General features: G+C 47.0%; 1 protein-coding gene across 10 annotated transcripts in view; it reads left to right on the forward strand.

The window, feature by feature from the left end:
* Window positions 1–13,026, forward strand: part of WWC2 (WW and C2 domain containing 2) — a 208,144-nt gene that overhangs the window by 101,344 nt on the left and 93,774 nt on the right. For 9 of the 10 annotated variants that reach the window (XM_042982920.1, XM_042982914.1, XM_042982923.1 and 6 more), the window contains 2 exons: window positions 11,124–11,327; window positions 12,137–12,213. In XM_042982920.1, coding sequence (XP_042838854.1) covers window positions 11,124–11,327; window positions 12,137–12,213 — 281 coding nt within the window. Of the gene's footprint in view, window positions 1–11,018; window positions 11,038–11,123; window positions 11,328–12,136; window positions 12,214–13,026 lie in introns of those variants that run through there. The other variant, XM_042982922.1, reaches the window with a different exon arrangement.

The raw sequence follows: 13,026 nt of genomic DNA on the forward strand, positions 1-13,026 counted from the left end.
GAGCCATTTGCCTCGTCCCGTCACCACCGCCCCTCGGACTGGGTTTCCTCTATTTCTCGTCCTTGCCACGGACAGAGTTGGGCGTGCGTACGGCCCAACATGAACAACTTTTTGAAACACATGCTCGGGGTATTTTTTATATGTCTGTGTGTGTGTTTATGTTTGGCTCTCTATCCACCCCTTTAAAAATTTTTTTCAGGTGGACACGTGTAATACTGATACTCGCTTTGCTTATTTCACTTGAAAACTAACCCTTTTATTTTTCTGGGTTTTGAGTAATACCTCATGGTTTATACTCTGTTAACTTATTTCTCATAGGTCTGTTGCACTAAAGATTTATATAATGTAGTACTCTTTTTTAATATCTTTAGGAATAATATTATAGAAGAGTATCTGGGGCGCCTGGGTGGCTCAGTCAGTTAAGCGTCTGATGCTAGATTTTGGCTCAGGTCACGATCTCGCGGTTCGTGAGTTCGAGCCCCACATCGGGCTCCTCGCTGACAGTGTGGAGCCTGCTTGGGATTCTCTCCCCGTCTCTGTGCCCCTCCCCCGCTCCCTCTCAAACATATAAATAAAAAGTTGAAAGAACAGCAGTATCTTATTTGATGCCCGGTTATTAGTGGTGGCTTGCAGCCTCCCTTGTGTCGTTGTACGATGAAGTCTTGAAGAGACACAAAACGCCCGTATTAATAACAGTTCTCTCTTAGAAACCTCCGTATGTTAAACATACAGAATAGGCTTACAGCACTTCTGTCGGATCGGCACTGGTTTCCTGTCAGGATCTTTCTTTACCTGTGCAAATACTTCTCAGGACAACGGGGAAGGGTTCCAGAACTAATAGAACTGCTCCACTCCTGCCCGGCGCCTGCAGAGGCTGAAGGTGGGGGCGTGTGCCGAGCTGGGGGAGAAGGCCTGGTGCCCCCAGGAGATCTGGTGGGAGGCTCCATTGCAGGGCGGTCGGGATGCAGGTCCCCATTCCGGCAGTCCACACCACGGGGAGGGGCTCTGCCCGGAGACCACCGAGAGCGGCGGGGAGAAGGCTCCCCCACAACCCAGTGGCCGCCAAGCAGCCAGAGGAGAGGGCAGTTAGGAAGTATGGCGAGGCGAGCGTGGGTTCCACCGTGTCGGGCCCGCAGGCGGCATAGGGAGTCCTGTCGCGGGATAGGCCTGAGGGCTGGAAACTTGTCTGAGCCTCACACAGGTCGATGGGATGGAGGGATTGAAAGGAGCGAGGACACGGGAGAGTGAAGCCAGTTTTCCAGTGAACACCGACAGCCGGTGATCTGGGGCGTATAGTTTGGGAACCAGCTTTCATGCACACGTTAGTTCAGTGTAAGTGCAGGTGACAGTTTCTGCAGGTTTTGCCGCTGTCTCTTTTCTGTGTCATTAGAAGAAGTGCGACTTTTGGGTAGAGAGATGTTTCCCTGAAAGTTGCCCCGGAGTCCGTGAAGAATTCATAATTGTGGGTTTTAAGGTTAGCTTTCATTTTTGTATCTTTCAGTAAACGCTTCTCTCTTCTTTAAAAATGTTCGTTTATTTTGAGAGAGAGCGAGTGGGGAAGGGGCAGAGAGAGAGGGAGAGAGAAGGAATCCCAGGCAGGCTCCGCGCTGTTATCGTGCCCAATGTGGGGCTCAAACTCATGAACTGTGAGATCATGACCTGAGCTGAAATTGAGAGTCGGACGCTTAACTGACTGAGCCACCCAGGCGCCCCAAACCTTCCTTGATTGTATTATTGTAAGTGGGTTCTGTTGCTTATCAGTGACTGACATCTAACTATTTGAATGTTATTTTTTTTTTAAGATTTTATTTTTTTAAGTCATCTCCACACCCAACGTGGGGCTCAAACTCACAACCGCGAGATCAAGAGTCACGTGCTCCAGCAAAGGAGCCAGCCAGTCACCCCCAAATATTTTAATGTTACGATGGAAGGGACTACTTTTGGTAAAATTCTGACAAATAAACGGTCAGTGGAATATCTGGAATGCGTAACTATTTAAATCTCACTCGCATCCTTACTTTATACGGACACGAGTTCGGCTTGTCTTCTTTAAAGAACATTTGCGGAAGCAGAAACAAGCCTACCTGCCCTGACTCGCCAAAACTAAACTCCCGTGGTACCAAACGAGGAGATGAACGCCCTCGGCTTCCCTCTCGCTACCCACGGGCCACCTGTGGGGCTTCCTCCCCATCTCGGTAGGTTCTCCTGCACCCCCATCCCCAGGAGCCCTCTTAATAACTTTTATATCCCATCTTCCTCCCCTCTTTCGTTTCTTTACCCGTCATTTTCTGGTTTTAAAAATTCCTCCCTCCACTTCTTTACCTAGTGGTTCTGTTGTCTTCGTATTTAAACTCTGGAAACTCTCAAAATGAAATCAAACCAAAACTACCAGAAGAAACCAATAACAGCCGGATCCCCCCGACCCCACTCATTCATACCCAAAACCGTCTTTCAGCCCAAGTCCCTCGCCGGCCGTGGCCCACTCTTTCTCCCCCATCTCGGCGAAGCTTCCCGAAGGCCACGGCCTGCGTGAGGCCTTCGTTCTCCGTCGTGTCACAGAAACTGCCCTTGCTGAGCTCGCCTGAGACACCCCACAAATGGCCCGATCCAGGCCACACCGGGGTCTCGTCTTTCTTCATCCGACAGAGTCACTGTGGGTTATTTCCTCTTGCTCTTTACTCCTTTGGATTTCACAGTACCTTCTGCTGGGATTTACTTATTTATTTATTTTAACATACCTGGCTGCTCTTGCCCGGTTTCCTTTGCCTGTCCCTCGTCACCTGCCCCTGGGCTTCTGTGTGCAGCCTGCGGGTCCCCTGGGGTGAGGACCTCAGTTACTTCCCGAGACTGACGGCTGCCAGATGTGTCCCTTCAGCCTTGTCCAGAGTTCCAGATGCACCTACTTGATTCCTTGCTACGGGGCCCTTTCCTGTCTGCCCCCACAGGCCTCCACTTGCCTCCTTGCCTCTGCCCCGCCCCCACACCGGAGACATAGCATCTGTGCTGGGAGCTTCCTTGCAACTATTGGCTCGAGCCCGGAGCGCTCTCGGCCCAGCCCCTCGGCTCTCCCTTTCGGCCACATCCTTCTCGACCCCTCTGCCCAGACCTCCCTGCTTCCCACAGACCTTCTCCGGCACCAGCCCTCCTTGCAGGTGCCCGCCGCCCCCCCCCCCTCTGATGGGGTGCCCGGTCCGGGTATTTCTACAGTGCCAGGTACCTAGGGATTTTTGGAAAGCACGTGGCAAACGGCCTTTAACTTATTGATTTGTGTGTTCTCCTCACCAAGTTGTGAGCTTCTTGTGGACAGTGCCTGTATCTTCATTTCTTTAACCTTGGGTGCCTAGTAGAAGGATAAACTCTTAAATGTTAGAAGGACGGAAGAGCTCGTTGTTTAACTCACACGCTAAAAGTTTTCTGTTTGTTTTTGAAGAAACTCAAGTTCATTTCAAGTGTATGCTGTGCTTCAGAAAGCACCACCGTGGATATTTAAAAACTCAATTATTACAATGTAGGTTTTTAAATTTACCATTCTGCTTTAGTGCGATAATCGTATCCCAGTGGCCTGATGGACTCACTGTGCCCTAAAGTGCCCAAATTACCCACAGCAAGTAGTTTTCCCACTAAAAAGGATCTGGTCCATTATCTCATTAATCTTAAAGACAGTCCCGTGAAGTAGTTTAGGGAACAAATGGTATTATCTTCTCATAACAGCTGGTCCGCACATATGTTGTGTCTTGACATTGTATAGTTTCAGCATTATTTTCTCTTTATTTACAAAAAAAAAAAAATGAAATGAAGACTGTTTGGCTGTTTAATACCATTTCTGTGTAACACTGTTAAGTATCTAGAAGGAAAAGATTTGACCTTGACAATAAAAGTATTTTAGGCCTTAAGTGTTTTATGATAGAATCCACCTTTTCGTGGGTTTGTGTGGAGTGGGGGTTATGGATATTGGTGGGGGACATTGGTAACTAACGGAAAGGTAATTATGAAATACTGTTTATAAGGTTTTGATATTATCACTAGAAGCAGAAATAGATCACTTTTTAGTAGCTTTAGAGTTGTGCCTTAATGTTTTTGTCTTTCTTTTGATAATGGAGGTCTCATTGATATAAAAGAAAATATACAGCTCTTAAGTGCACCTGGGTGAATTGTGGCAAATGTATAAATCTTTTGTCACGGCCGCTCCGGTCAAGATGCGGATCACCCCCCTAAGTCCTTTCCTGTCCCTTCCAATCACCCCCCTCCCCACTGCTACGGATCGTCCTGACTTCTATCAGGATGGGTTAGTTTTGCGTGTTCCAGGACCTCACGTACACTGAGTACATTTGATTCCGTGAATGGGATCTTTCACTCAGCATATTTTTAAGGAATAGGATACTGATGGCACACGGTATCGTGGATGAATATTCGTGCCTTCATCTGACAGAGAAGCCATATCCAGGCCAGACACAGAACTCCTGGACATCCACACTAAGAAGCAAATAACCGAATTTAAAAAGGGCCGACCTAGACACTCTCCCAACTCTCCTCTCTGCCATCTTGCCCCATGCCCTCTGGCTCTGTGGAGCCTCTCGTCTGGGCATTCTAGCAGGTACTCTGTGGCCTTAGCCTCGCCACACGCTGCCGGCCGCTCCTCAGGACAGAGCGGACAGGAGACGAGCTGGCGCAGGGGGGACCACGCCACCACCGTTGGCCGCCACGGGGTTCGGCCCGTTTTCCCCGGGCTTCTCCGGATGGTCGTGGGAGACGCGCCCTTCGGCGCCCCCTCTCCCTGCCGGTCCTCCGACAAGACAGAGCGGGGTCGGGCTGCACCCATTTGCAGTACCTGGGGGTATGGGAAGCACCAGAGGTGAGGGATGTGTAAAACAACAAGATAGGACTCACTGCCACGTGATGCTTCTGCGAGTTCCAGTTTCCTTCCACGATCCTCCTTGCTCTTACTTACTGTGCCGAGTCTTGCTTTGATTGCTTTCCGGACATTGTCGCTGTTGTTCTTGTTGTTTTGTTCTGCTGTCGTCGGTTTTTAGTTGTGGCCAGTAGGAGAGACCGGACAGCGTGCGCTTATACTCCGTGTTAGCTGAGCCAAACTGCTCTGGATTAGTTGCGAAGCCACACCTGTTGTGTTGAAATTTGATGAAAATTCCTCAAGTGTTGGCAATATTTTATGTGGAGCTGTTTCCTTTAGGAGAAGGGAAATAAATTTGGGACCCTCCTGTTTCATCTGTGTCTTATTTTATCCTTTATGTTTCCCTAGGAGGGGAAACCGTCAGGATATTTTATAAAGAAACGTTCTAGGTACTTAAGACATGCGAGTGAAACAGATTTCAGTGGTAATGATACTCGTTTTTAGTGAGAGTAACTAACAGTTGTCAGTATCACTGATCTGTAATAATCCACGTATTTCACTTCCGGGATCTATTCTCAGTCGCAGCGGTCCTTTCCTTCCACCCAGATGTAGGGTTGGCGTAGGTGACCGTGCGTTTCCTCCTGAACCTGTAGCCTTCCTTCCTGCAGACTGTTCCCCCCTCGCCCCTCATTTGCCACGTATTGAGAGTCCCTGTATCTTGTCACTCCCCGAAGATGTGACCTCACCCTCATTCCCCAGCGTGCTGTCATTTATCTGCCGGACTATTGTTCTTTGCCCTTCCCGTGTGAACGACTCTTCTGTCTTTATTTGTGGCTTTGAGCGTCCTAATATTTTGTCAGACATTTCATTTATAGGACACTGCTGCGTCTGTTGTCATCAAAACTTGCAAACAAACAAGTACAAAATGGGATTCTTCTGTTTTCCCTTTGACTTTACTATTTTTTGATACATTACAGTCTTCATGATTATTAACTTGAAAAACGTAGAATCGTTTTGTCAGTTCTTATAGAAATTTTATCTGTAATGTAATATTACATGTGCTCCTCTAACCTCTTTTCCACTGTCATTTTCCTAATTCAGACCCTCGTTGCCTTTGCCTTTGCTTTCTGTCTCTTTTTTTAAAAAAAACAAATTGCGTAAAAGTAATGCACGTGCACAGGAGAAAAATAGAAAATACAGGTAAATCAAAGGAAGAAAAGTATTGTCCATATTCACACCACCCAAAGAGAACTAAGTATTCTAAGTCTCTTCGTGTGTATCCTTCCAGACTTCATATTACTACAAACAGACACACAGAATTTTAAATATAATTTTATATCACAAGTGGGAGTAGTATGCATACGGTTTTATAAGCTCTTTTCACTTACCATATAATCTTTTATCAAAAAAAATTGCTGCGCAATTATACAGACTCTTCTGTAGAGTTAGTGCTGAGTTGCGCAGAGATGATAGGACCTCACATTTCTGTCAGACGTTCTTCCTCACATGCAGCCGAGATCCTTTCCCGGCCTTGCTTAGAACCTTTGTGGTACGCCATCGCGTACAGATGGAGTTTCATGTTTATTACCCTGGTATTCAAGAAACCACAGGCTCTTGGAGTATGGGGGAAGAAATGAGAAAATACAGTAGCATGTGGAAAGAACCACCCATCGGGCCAGCAGAACAAAGGAGAACACGTAAAAATGCCCTGTTTCGGCTGTCCTGAAGGGTGTCGCTGTGGCTGCTAGAGACAGTGCTTTGAGCTGATACCCAAAGAATGACTGAGTTAACCGGGCCTGGGGGAAGAGGGGCTGGGGTAGGGTTTGGGGGTTGGGAGAAGGATACCTTCCCGGAAGAAGAGAGACCACAAGTTAAAGCCGAAGTCTAGAGAGGCCACAGAAAGCAGGGCTTGATGAAAGAAAGAAATTCAGAGCAGCTGAAGGCTGGTGTGTGTCTTTGTGGGGGTCTAGGGAGGTGACTGGAAAAGTCAACAGGGGCCAAGTCCTGAGGGGCCATTGTCTGGAACCTTCCAAAACCCGGTTCCGTCACTGCCTGTTGCATGGAACATTCCTTCTCAACCAGAGAAAACCCTGTGTCTCTAAACGGCCGTGGCACCGCATTCTCCTCTCAAGGCTTTTATCACTTTTTACTGCACAGACTAGTTGTGTGTGTGTGTGTGTGTGTGTGTGTGTGTGTGTGTGTGTGTGTTTAATTCATGTGTCAGAAGTTTTTCTGTATTTTGTAAGTTCCTGGAAGGAGGGACTCATGCCTGAGCATCTTGTTTCCCTGTTGTGTGTAGCAGATGGTCGGCACTTGTCTGCAGAAGTAACAACAGATAATAAGCATAGCGGATATTTTCTAGAAAGGAAGACAAGGAAAGCTACTCATGTTTGTTTCATCCATTCTTCCCGAGCACGACAGAAAGGACAGAAATAGGCGTGATAGACAGAAATCACGTTCCTTTCAAGAATCTGATGTGATCTTCCACGGTAAAGCTCTTAGAACTCACAACCGTGTTCTCTGTCTGTAAAGTCCCACATCTAAAACTGACGCCATGTCCGTTCCCTCGAGGTACGTGACGTTTTCGCAGACATCATGCAAATTATACAGCATTCTGACACAGTGACTTCCCAGGGTCACCGGGTCTTAACGCTAACATACCACATTTTTATAATGCACTTTTTTAGTATTTACATTTAATAAAAATTCTTCACAGTCCGTTCAGCAAATACAGCCAATGGAGATGAAGCACGATCCTGCTTTATGAAGCCTTCGGAGGTGCCTTCGGGAACCCTCTTTGTAGCTCATATTTGATTTGGATGGCATTTCAGAAATGTAAATGTTCCCGCTGCAGCCCTTGTAGCATATAGTATTTATTTAAACCAGCCTACTGGAGTGTTTCTGCTGATCTGTCCAAATAAACGCTCATCGTTTATTATTATTGTTATTATTATTATTGTTATTATTATTATTGCACTTTATTCATTTAAATGTCAACGTTACTTTCAGTGTTTTGTGGCAATTTAGCCATCGACAGGTATTTTATTGAAACTACACCAGTTCCCCAATATGTAGAGAAAATACGAGTAGACGAAACCTCTGAAGATACTGAGGGAGAACTCGGGGTACATACCTTCCTGTAACTATTGCAACTTACGAATATCTCAAGTTGTTCACCTGCACTTTGTTTTTGTATCAGCCCTTTAGTTGTGTAGTTTATTAGTCATATATCTCACCGGGACACATCACCCCCAAACCCAGTGGCTCACAATGCATTTATTACCTCACGGTTCCTGTGGGTGATGAGTCCAGGCAAGGCTTCGCGGGATCCTCTGGCTCGCCGCGTCACAGGCTGTCTGTCCTCAGGGTGTCAGCCAGGTTTGCTGGGGGAGGATCCGCCTCCACGCTCACTCACGTGGTGGTTGTCAGGATTCAGGTCCTTGATGGCTGTGGGCCAGCGGCCCCCCTCATTTCTTGTCACGTGGGTCTCTCCATAGCACAGCTTACAACATGGCGGTTTGCTTCACCACGGAAGGAAAGCCAGGAGCCAGGGAGGGAGGGCATGCACAAGGTGGCCTGCACGGCCTTTTGTAATCTAGTCCCAAGTGCCATCCCTGTCGTACTCATTAGAAGCAGATTACTAGGTCTAGCCCGTATTCAAGGGGCAGGAATATGAGGAGGTGAGGATTATTACAGGTCATCCACAATGGGGAAAACTTTTCTAAGACCATAAATTCCCATTCGTTAGAGGATGAGTTCTGGACTTTGAGTCAGATGGCATTTACATGTTGGAAATGCTTGGATAGCCGGAGACCTGAGTTGTAATGAATATTGTCATTTGAGAAGTTTAGGCTCTTGGGGCGCCTGGGTGGCTCAGTAGGTTAAGCCTCCAACTTCAGCTCAGGTCATGATCTCACGGTTTGTGAGTTCGAGCCTCGCGTCGGGCTCTGCGCTGACAGCTCAGAGCCTGGAGCTTGCTTCGGATTCTGTACCTCCTTCTGTCTCTGCCCTTCCCCCGCTTGGGCTCTGTCTCTCTCTGTCCCTCAAAAATAAATAAATGTAAAAAAAAAGAAAGAAAAAAAAAAAAGAGAAGTTTAGGCTCTTAATTAGCTGACAGCTGCCCGTTCTCCTTATTCTCCAAGGTGGCTGGGCTGCCCCACCGTGATGATGTCCTTGAGGATTCTGGGCTGGAGGGGCTGTCCAACCGGGACTGTCCCCTCCTACATCTCTTTAGACATTGACTCCAGCATGGTTTTTTTCTCATAATTACATGAAATATGCCTCTTTTGCATGTTGGAATATTTACGTCTTTAAAAATTAGAGCTCAGGGGACACCTGGGTGGCTCAATCAGTTAAGCATCCAACTCTCGGATTCGGCTCAGGTCACGATCTCGCGGTCCGCAAGTTCGAGCCCCGAGTCGGGCTCTGGGCTGATGGCTCGGAGCCTGGAGCCTGCTTCTGATTCTGTGTCTCCCTCTCTCTCTGCCCCTCCCCCGTTCATGCTGTGTCTCTCTCTGTCTCAAAAATAAATTAAGAAAATGTTAAAAAATAAATAAATAAACCAAACGAAACTTTAAAGCAAAATGAGAGTTCAAAATACTACTTTAGAGGACGCTCAACTTTTTGTACCAGTGATTGTGAAGCAAAGATTCTAGGCCCGAGTCAGTGGCTGCAATGTGTCTGGCTAACTCAGGCCATTTTGTAAATCATCCAAAGCCTCTCTAAGCCCTAGGGGACCCAGGGTTCATAGCTGAACCACTCCAGTTTAGTGCTATCCCTTATCCCTTATCCCCAGACACCACATTAGTTAGACGTTTCCAGAACCAGCCTGGCCCCTAGAGGTTCTCGTGGTCCACGTCAGATCCCCTCATATCACTGTCTGGGTTTTGACTTACTGCAGCCTCCGGGGCCAACCGGTAATACTGAGTTGGGGTACCGGAAGATTGGGCTTCACACGCAAAACATCTTAAACAGCACGTGCCATGGAACATTCCAGCAAATTAACAAATTAATTTTCCCGTCCTAATTGGTCAGGAACAGGTTCTCGTATTCATACAGCGGCAGACCCGTCTTGACACACCTGTTCTGGCGGTAACTGATTTAATTCATAGAGGTGACTGCCTGTCAGCCCAGGGAGGTCGGTGCCATGGAAGGAAGTTGTACCACAGTCCCCCTGTCCATGCTTGCAGGGCCACAGGGGGAAGCCCCTGGTTCGGTCAGGAGGCAGGAGGAGCGAGCGCTGGCCAGAGCCTTCCTGGCAGTTTCCGTGGGGAGGAATGGGCGAGGCAGGGCGGGCAAGTTTGGGCAAGCTCGAGATTGGATCGTTTGGATAATTTCATGGAGAAGGCAGTGTGTGGGCCATTGCAGAGGGGTTCGTTGGAATCTCTTGTGGAACTTTGAAACCCGCCATTGCTTGGGTTCTACCCACAGAAACTCTAATGGGCTGAGATTTTCTTTTTGTAAGAGCTCTCTGGGCGATTCTAGTATCCAAAACTGCAGAACCAAGAACCGGGCCGTAGAGCGTTCTTCAACCAGGACCAGGCTTTGGTTTGGCTTTTTGGCTTCTGTGTTGGGCTTGTTTTTAAATGTCACACCCACTGTGGAATGACAGATATTTCTGTAAAGTACAGTAAAAATGAATTCCTTGAAAAAGGGAAAAAAAAGTAGAAAATGCAAGCCCCAATATTATTAGAGTCATCACTATACAATAACTATATAAAATTGCTATGAAGATTTCAAAATGTTTCCTCGTGACCTCTCCACTTTTTGCAGTGGACGCGTAAGAGAGTTCGTGGACCCGCGTAGTCTGCCCGCAGAGACTCTGAGTAGCGCTGAGGTAGGGGGCAACATGGCGTCCCGGATTAAGTAAATGGAAACATGCACCGTGGGAAGCAGATTGGGTTCAGATCACACAGGGCCTTGAATGCTGGCATAAATAGCTTGGCTTTTATTCTGTAGGTGTTGGGGAGCCAGAGAATTCTTGAGAGGAATGGCGGGACCCCAGCTAAGGAAGCCGACTTTGGCAACTTGGTGTAGGATGGCTTCCCAGTGAGGATAAACTGTTAACGGTCTGAAAGGGAGTGGACAGTGGGGAGCCCTGGGGATAAATAAAACTTGTATCAGATTTCTGGAGAAGTCACTTCACAAATAACCAACAAACTGCCTAGAGTATATAAGACTTAAAGCTGGTAAGTTTTTTTTTTTTTAAAGCTTAAATAATCCAAAAAAAAAAATCATTAAATTCTAAATAATAACCCACCTGGTGTATTTTCAGAAACCACACAGATTGAAGATCCACGGAAACAGTGGAGGGGGGAACAGGAGAAGATGCTCAAGGACTATCTCTCGGTGGCCCAGGATGCTCTCAGGACACAGAAGGAGCTGTACCACGTGAAGGAGCAAAGACTGGCCCTGGCCCTCGATGAATATGTACGATTAAACGACGCCTATAAGGAGAAGTCAAGTTCTCACACAAGCTGTAAGTGCAGTGTGGCTGTTCAGACTGTGAGAATGGGGACCAAAGTGTAGCTAAGAGAAGGCCACCTGCGTTTCGCTGGAGTTGCCTGTTGAGGCCTGTCCCTTCCTAGGCAGAAAAAGTCCCCGGAAGCCAGGAGAGAGGGCGAGGGTACCCCGCAGACTTCTCAGCAAGGCGCCTCCCCTCCGTCCAGGCAGCAGTCCCTCCCTCATTTGTGGATCATCAATCCCTGGTGGTTTTCACTCCTCTGCCTGATTGCCTTTTATTTATTTACGAGTTAATGTTTACCTCTGCGGGTCAAGGCAAATCATTCGGCCCCCTTTGCTGCTCTTGTACAATATTTTAGCGGGAGGAGCTAGAACTGTTGGCTGGAATGAAGTTTTCTGTCGATCACCCGCTTACATCTCAGAAATGGATCGCCTGGAGCTGGTTTGTTTAAAGAAGCGGTTTTGATGTGAGCGGCTCAGAAGTTCTGCTTAAATTACCGGTTTCTGGGTAACGCACAGCTCTGACAAATCGTGTGCACAGGAAGGTCCTCTGAGAGTTCGCACATAGGTGTGAAATCCAGAAACCAGTAGGCTCCATGGTCTTTAAGGCATTCCTCTTTCTTGAGTTTTTTTTAAAAAAAAAGTATAAAGGTTTGAAGACTACTTTTTATATTTAGGTGTCTGATGAATGACAATAAAGGAGTTATAAAGTAAGTATCCACAAAAGCATGTAAATCTTGTTTTTAGAGTTTGTAAATTCCCAGCTGAGGACTAGTTCTACAACTGGTAAAAGTTCTTTTTTTTTTCTTTTTTCTCTTTGAAAAGTATTCTCAGGATCTTCATCCAGCACTAAGTACGATCCCGATATTTTAAAAGCGGAGATCTCCACTACGCGATTAAGGGTAAGGTTTTTCTTCATCATGGTTCTATGTTTAACATAGGCATCGAATCTGAGGGTGACGGAGAGGGCTTTAGGGATCTGGCAGGAACGTCCTCCACTTTTTCCTGGAAGCCAGCCATTCCGCCTTTGTTACCACGTTCAGTGCCCGAGACCGTCCTTGTTGGAGAGACCGGGTGTTCCGTTACTCGGCGATTGTTATTACCTACATCGTGTTACGTGTATTATGCGCACCCAGTATGTTAAATGTACTTATTTAATGTACACTAATGTGACATTACAATAGACTTAGAATATTTAGTATATTAAATCAAGATTTGAGTCTCTGTAACCTCCCCTGACCATGCTGGAAAGCGTCTTCCAGAGCTGAGGGTAACTGCCCTCCCGTTGGACGAGCTGGTACTTACAGGTGCCCACAAATCGTGTTCCCACATCATCCCTTCTCTCGGTCACACTTCACTCGTTCCTCACACTGCCTCATGCTTTGTTTCCTGATCTTTTACCTTAAATCTTTTTGACCAAACTGCTGCTAAGGCCAGACCTTGTGTATCCTTGATGTTTGGAGTCTAAAAGACCGTTCGTCGAGTAACTGCATTCATGCAACCAGGACGTAGGTCACGAAGTAGATTATTATCATGACTCCAGAAGCCCCCACTGCGTCCCTGCATCGACGCTGTCCTTCTCCCGAAAGGTCACACTGGCCGCCTCAGCATGGTAGGGGAATTTTTTGCTTGCTCGCTTTGGATTTTGTAAAACGGGAATGTTACCGTACGTATCATGAATGGCTTCCCTTGAAGGAACATTTCGAGATTCATCC

Source organism: Panthera tigris, chromosome B1 (assembly GCF_018350195.1).
Source record: "Panthera tigris isolate Pti1 chromosome B1, P.tigris_Pti1_mat1.1, whole genome shotgun sequence".
Taxonomy (NCBI): Eukaryota; Metazoa; Chordata; class Mammalia; order Carnivora; family Felidae; genus Panthera; species Panthera tigris.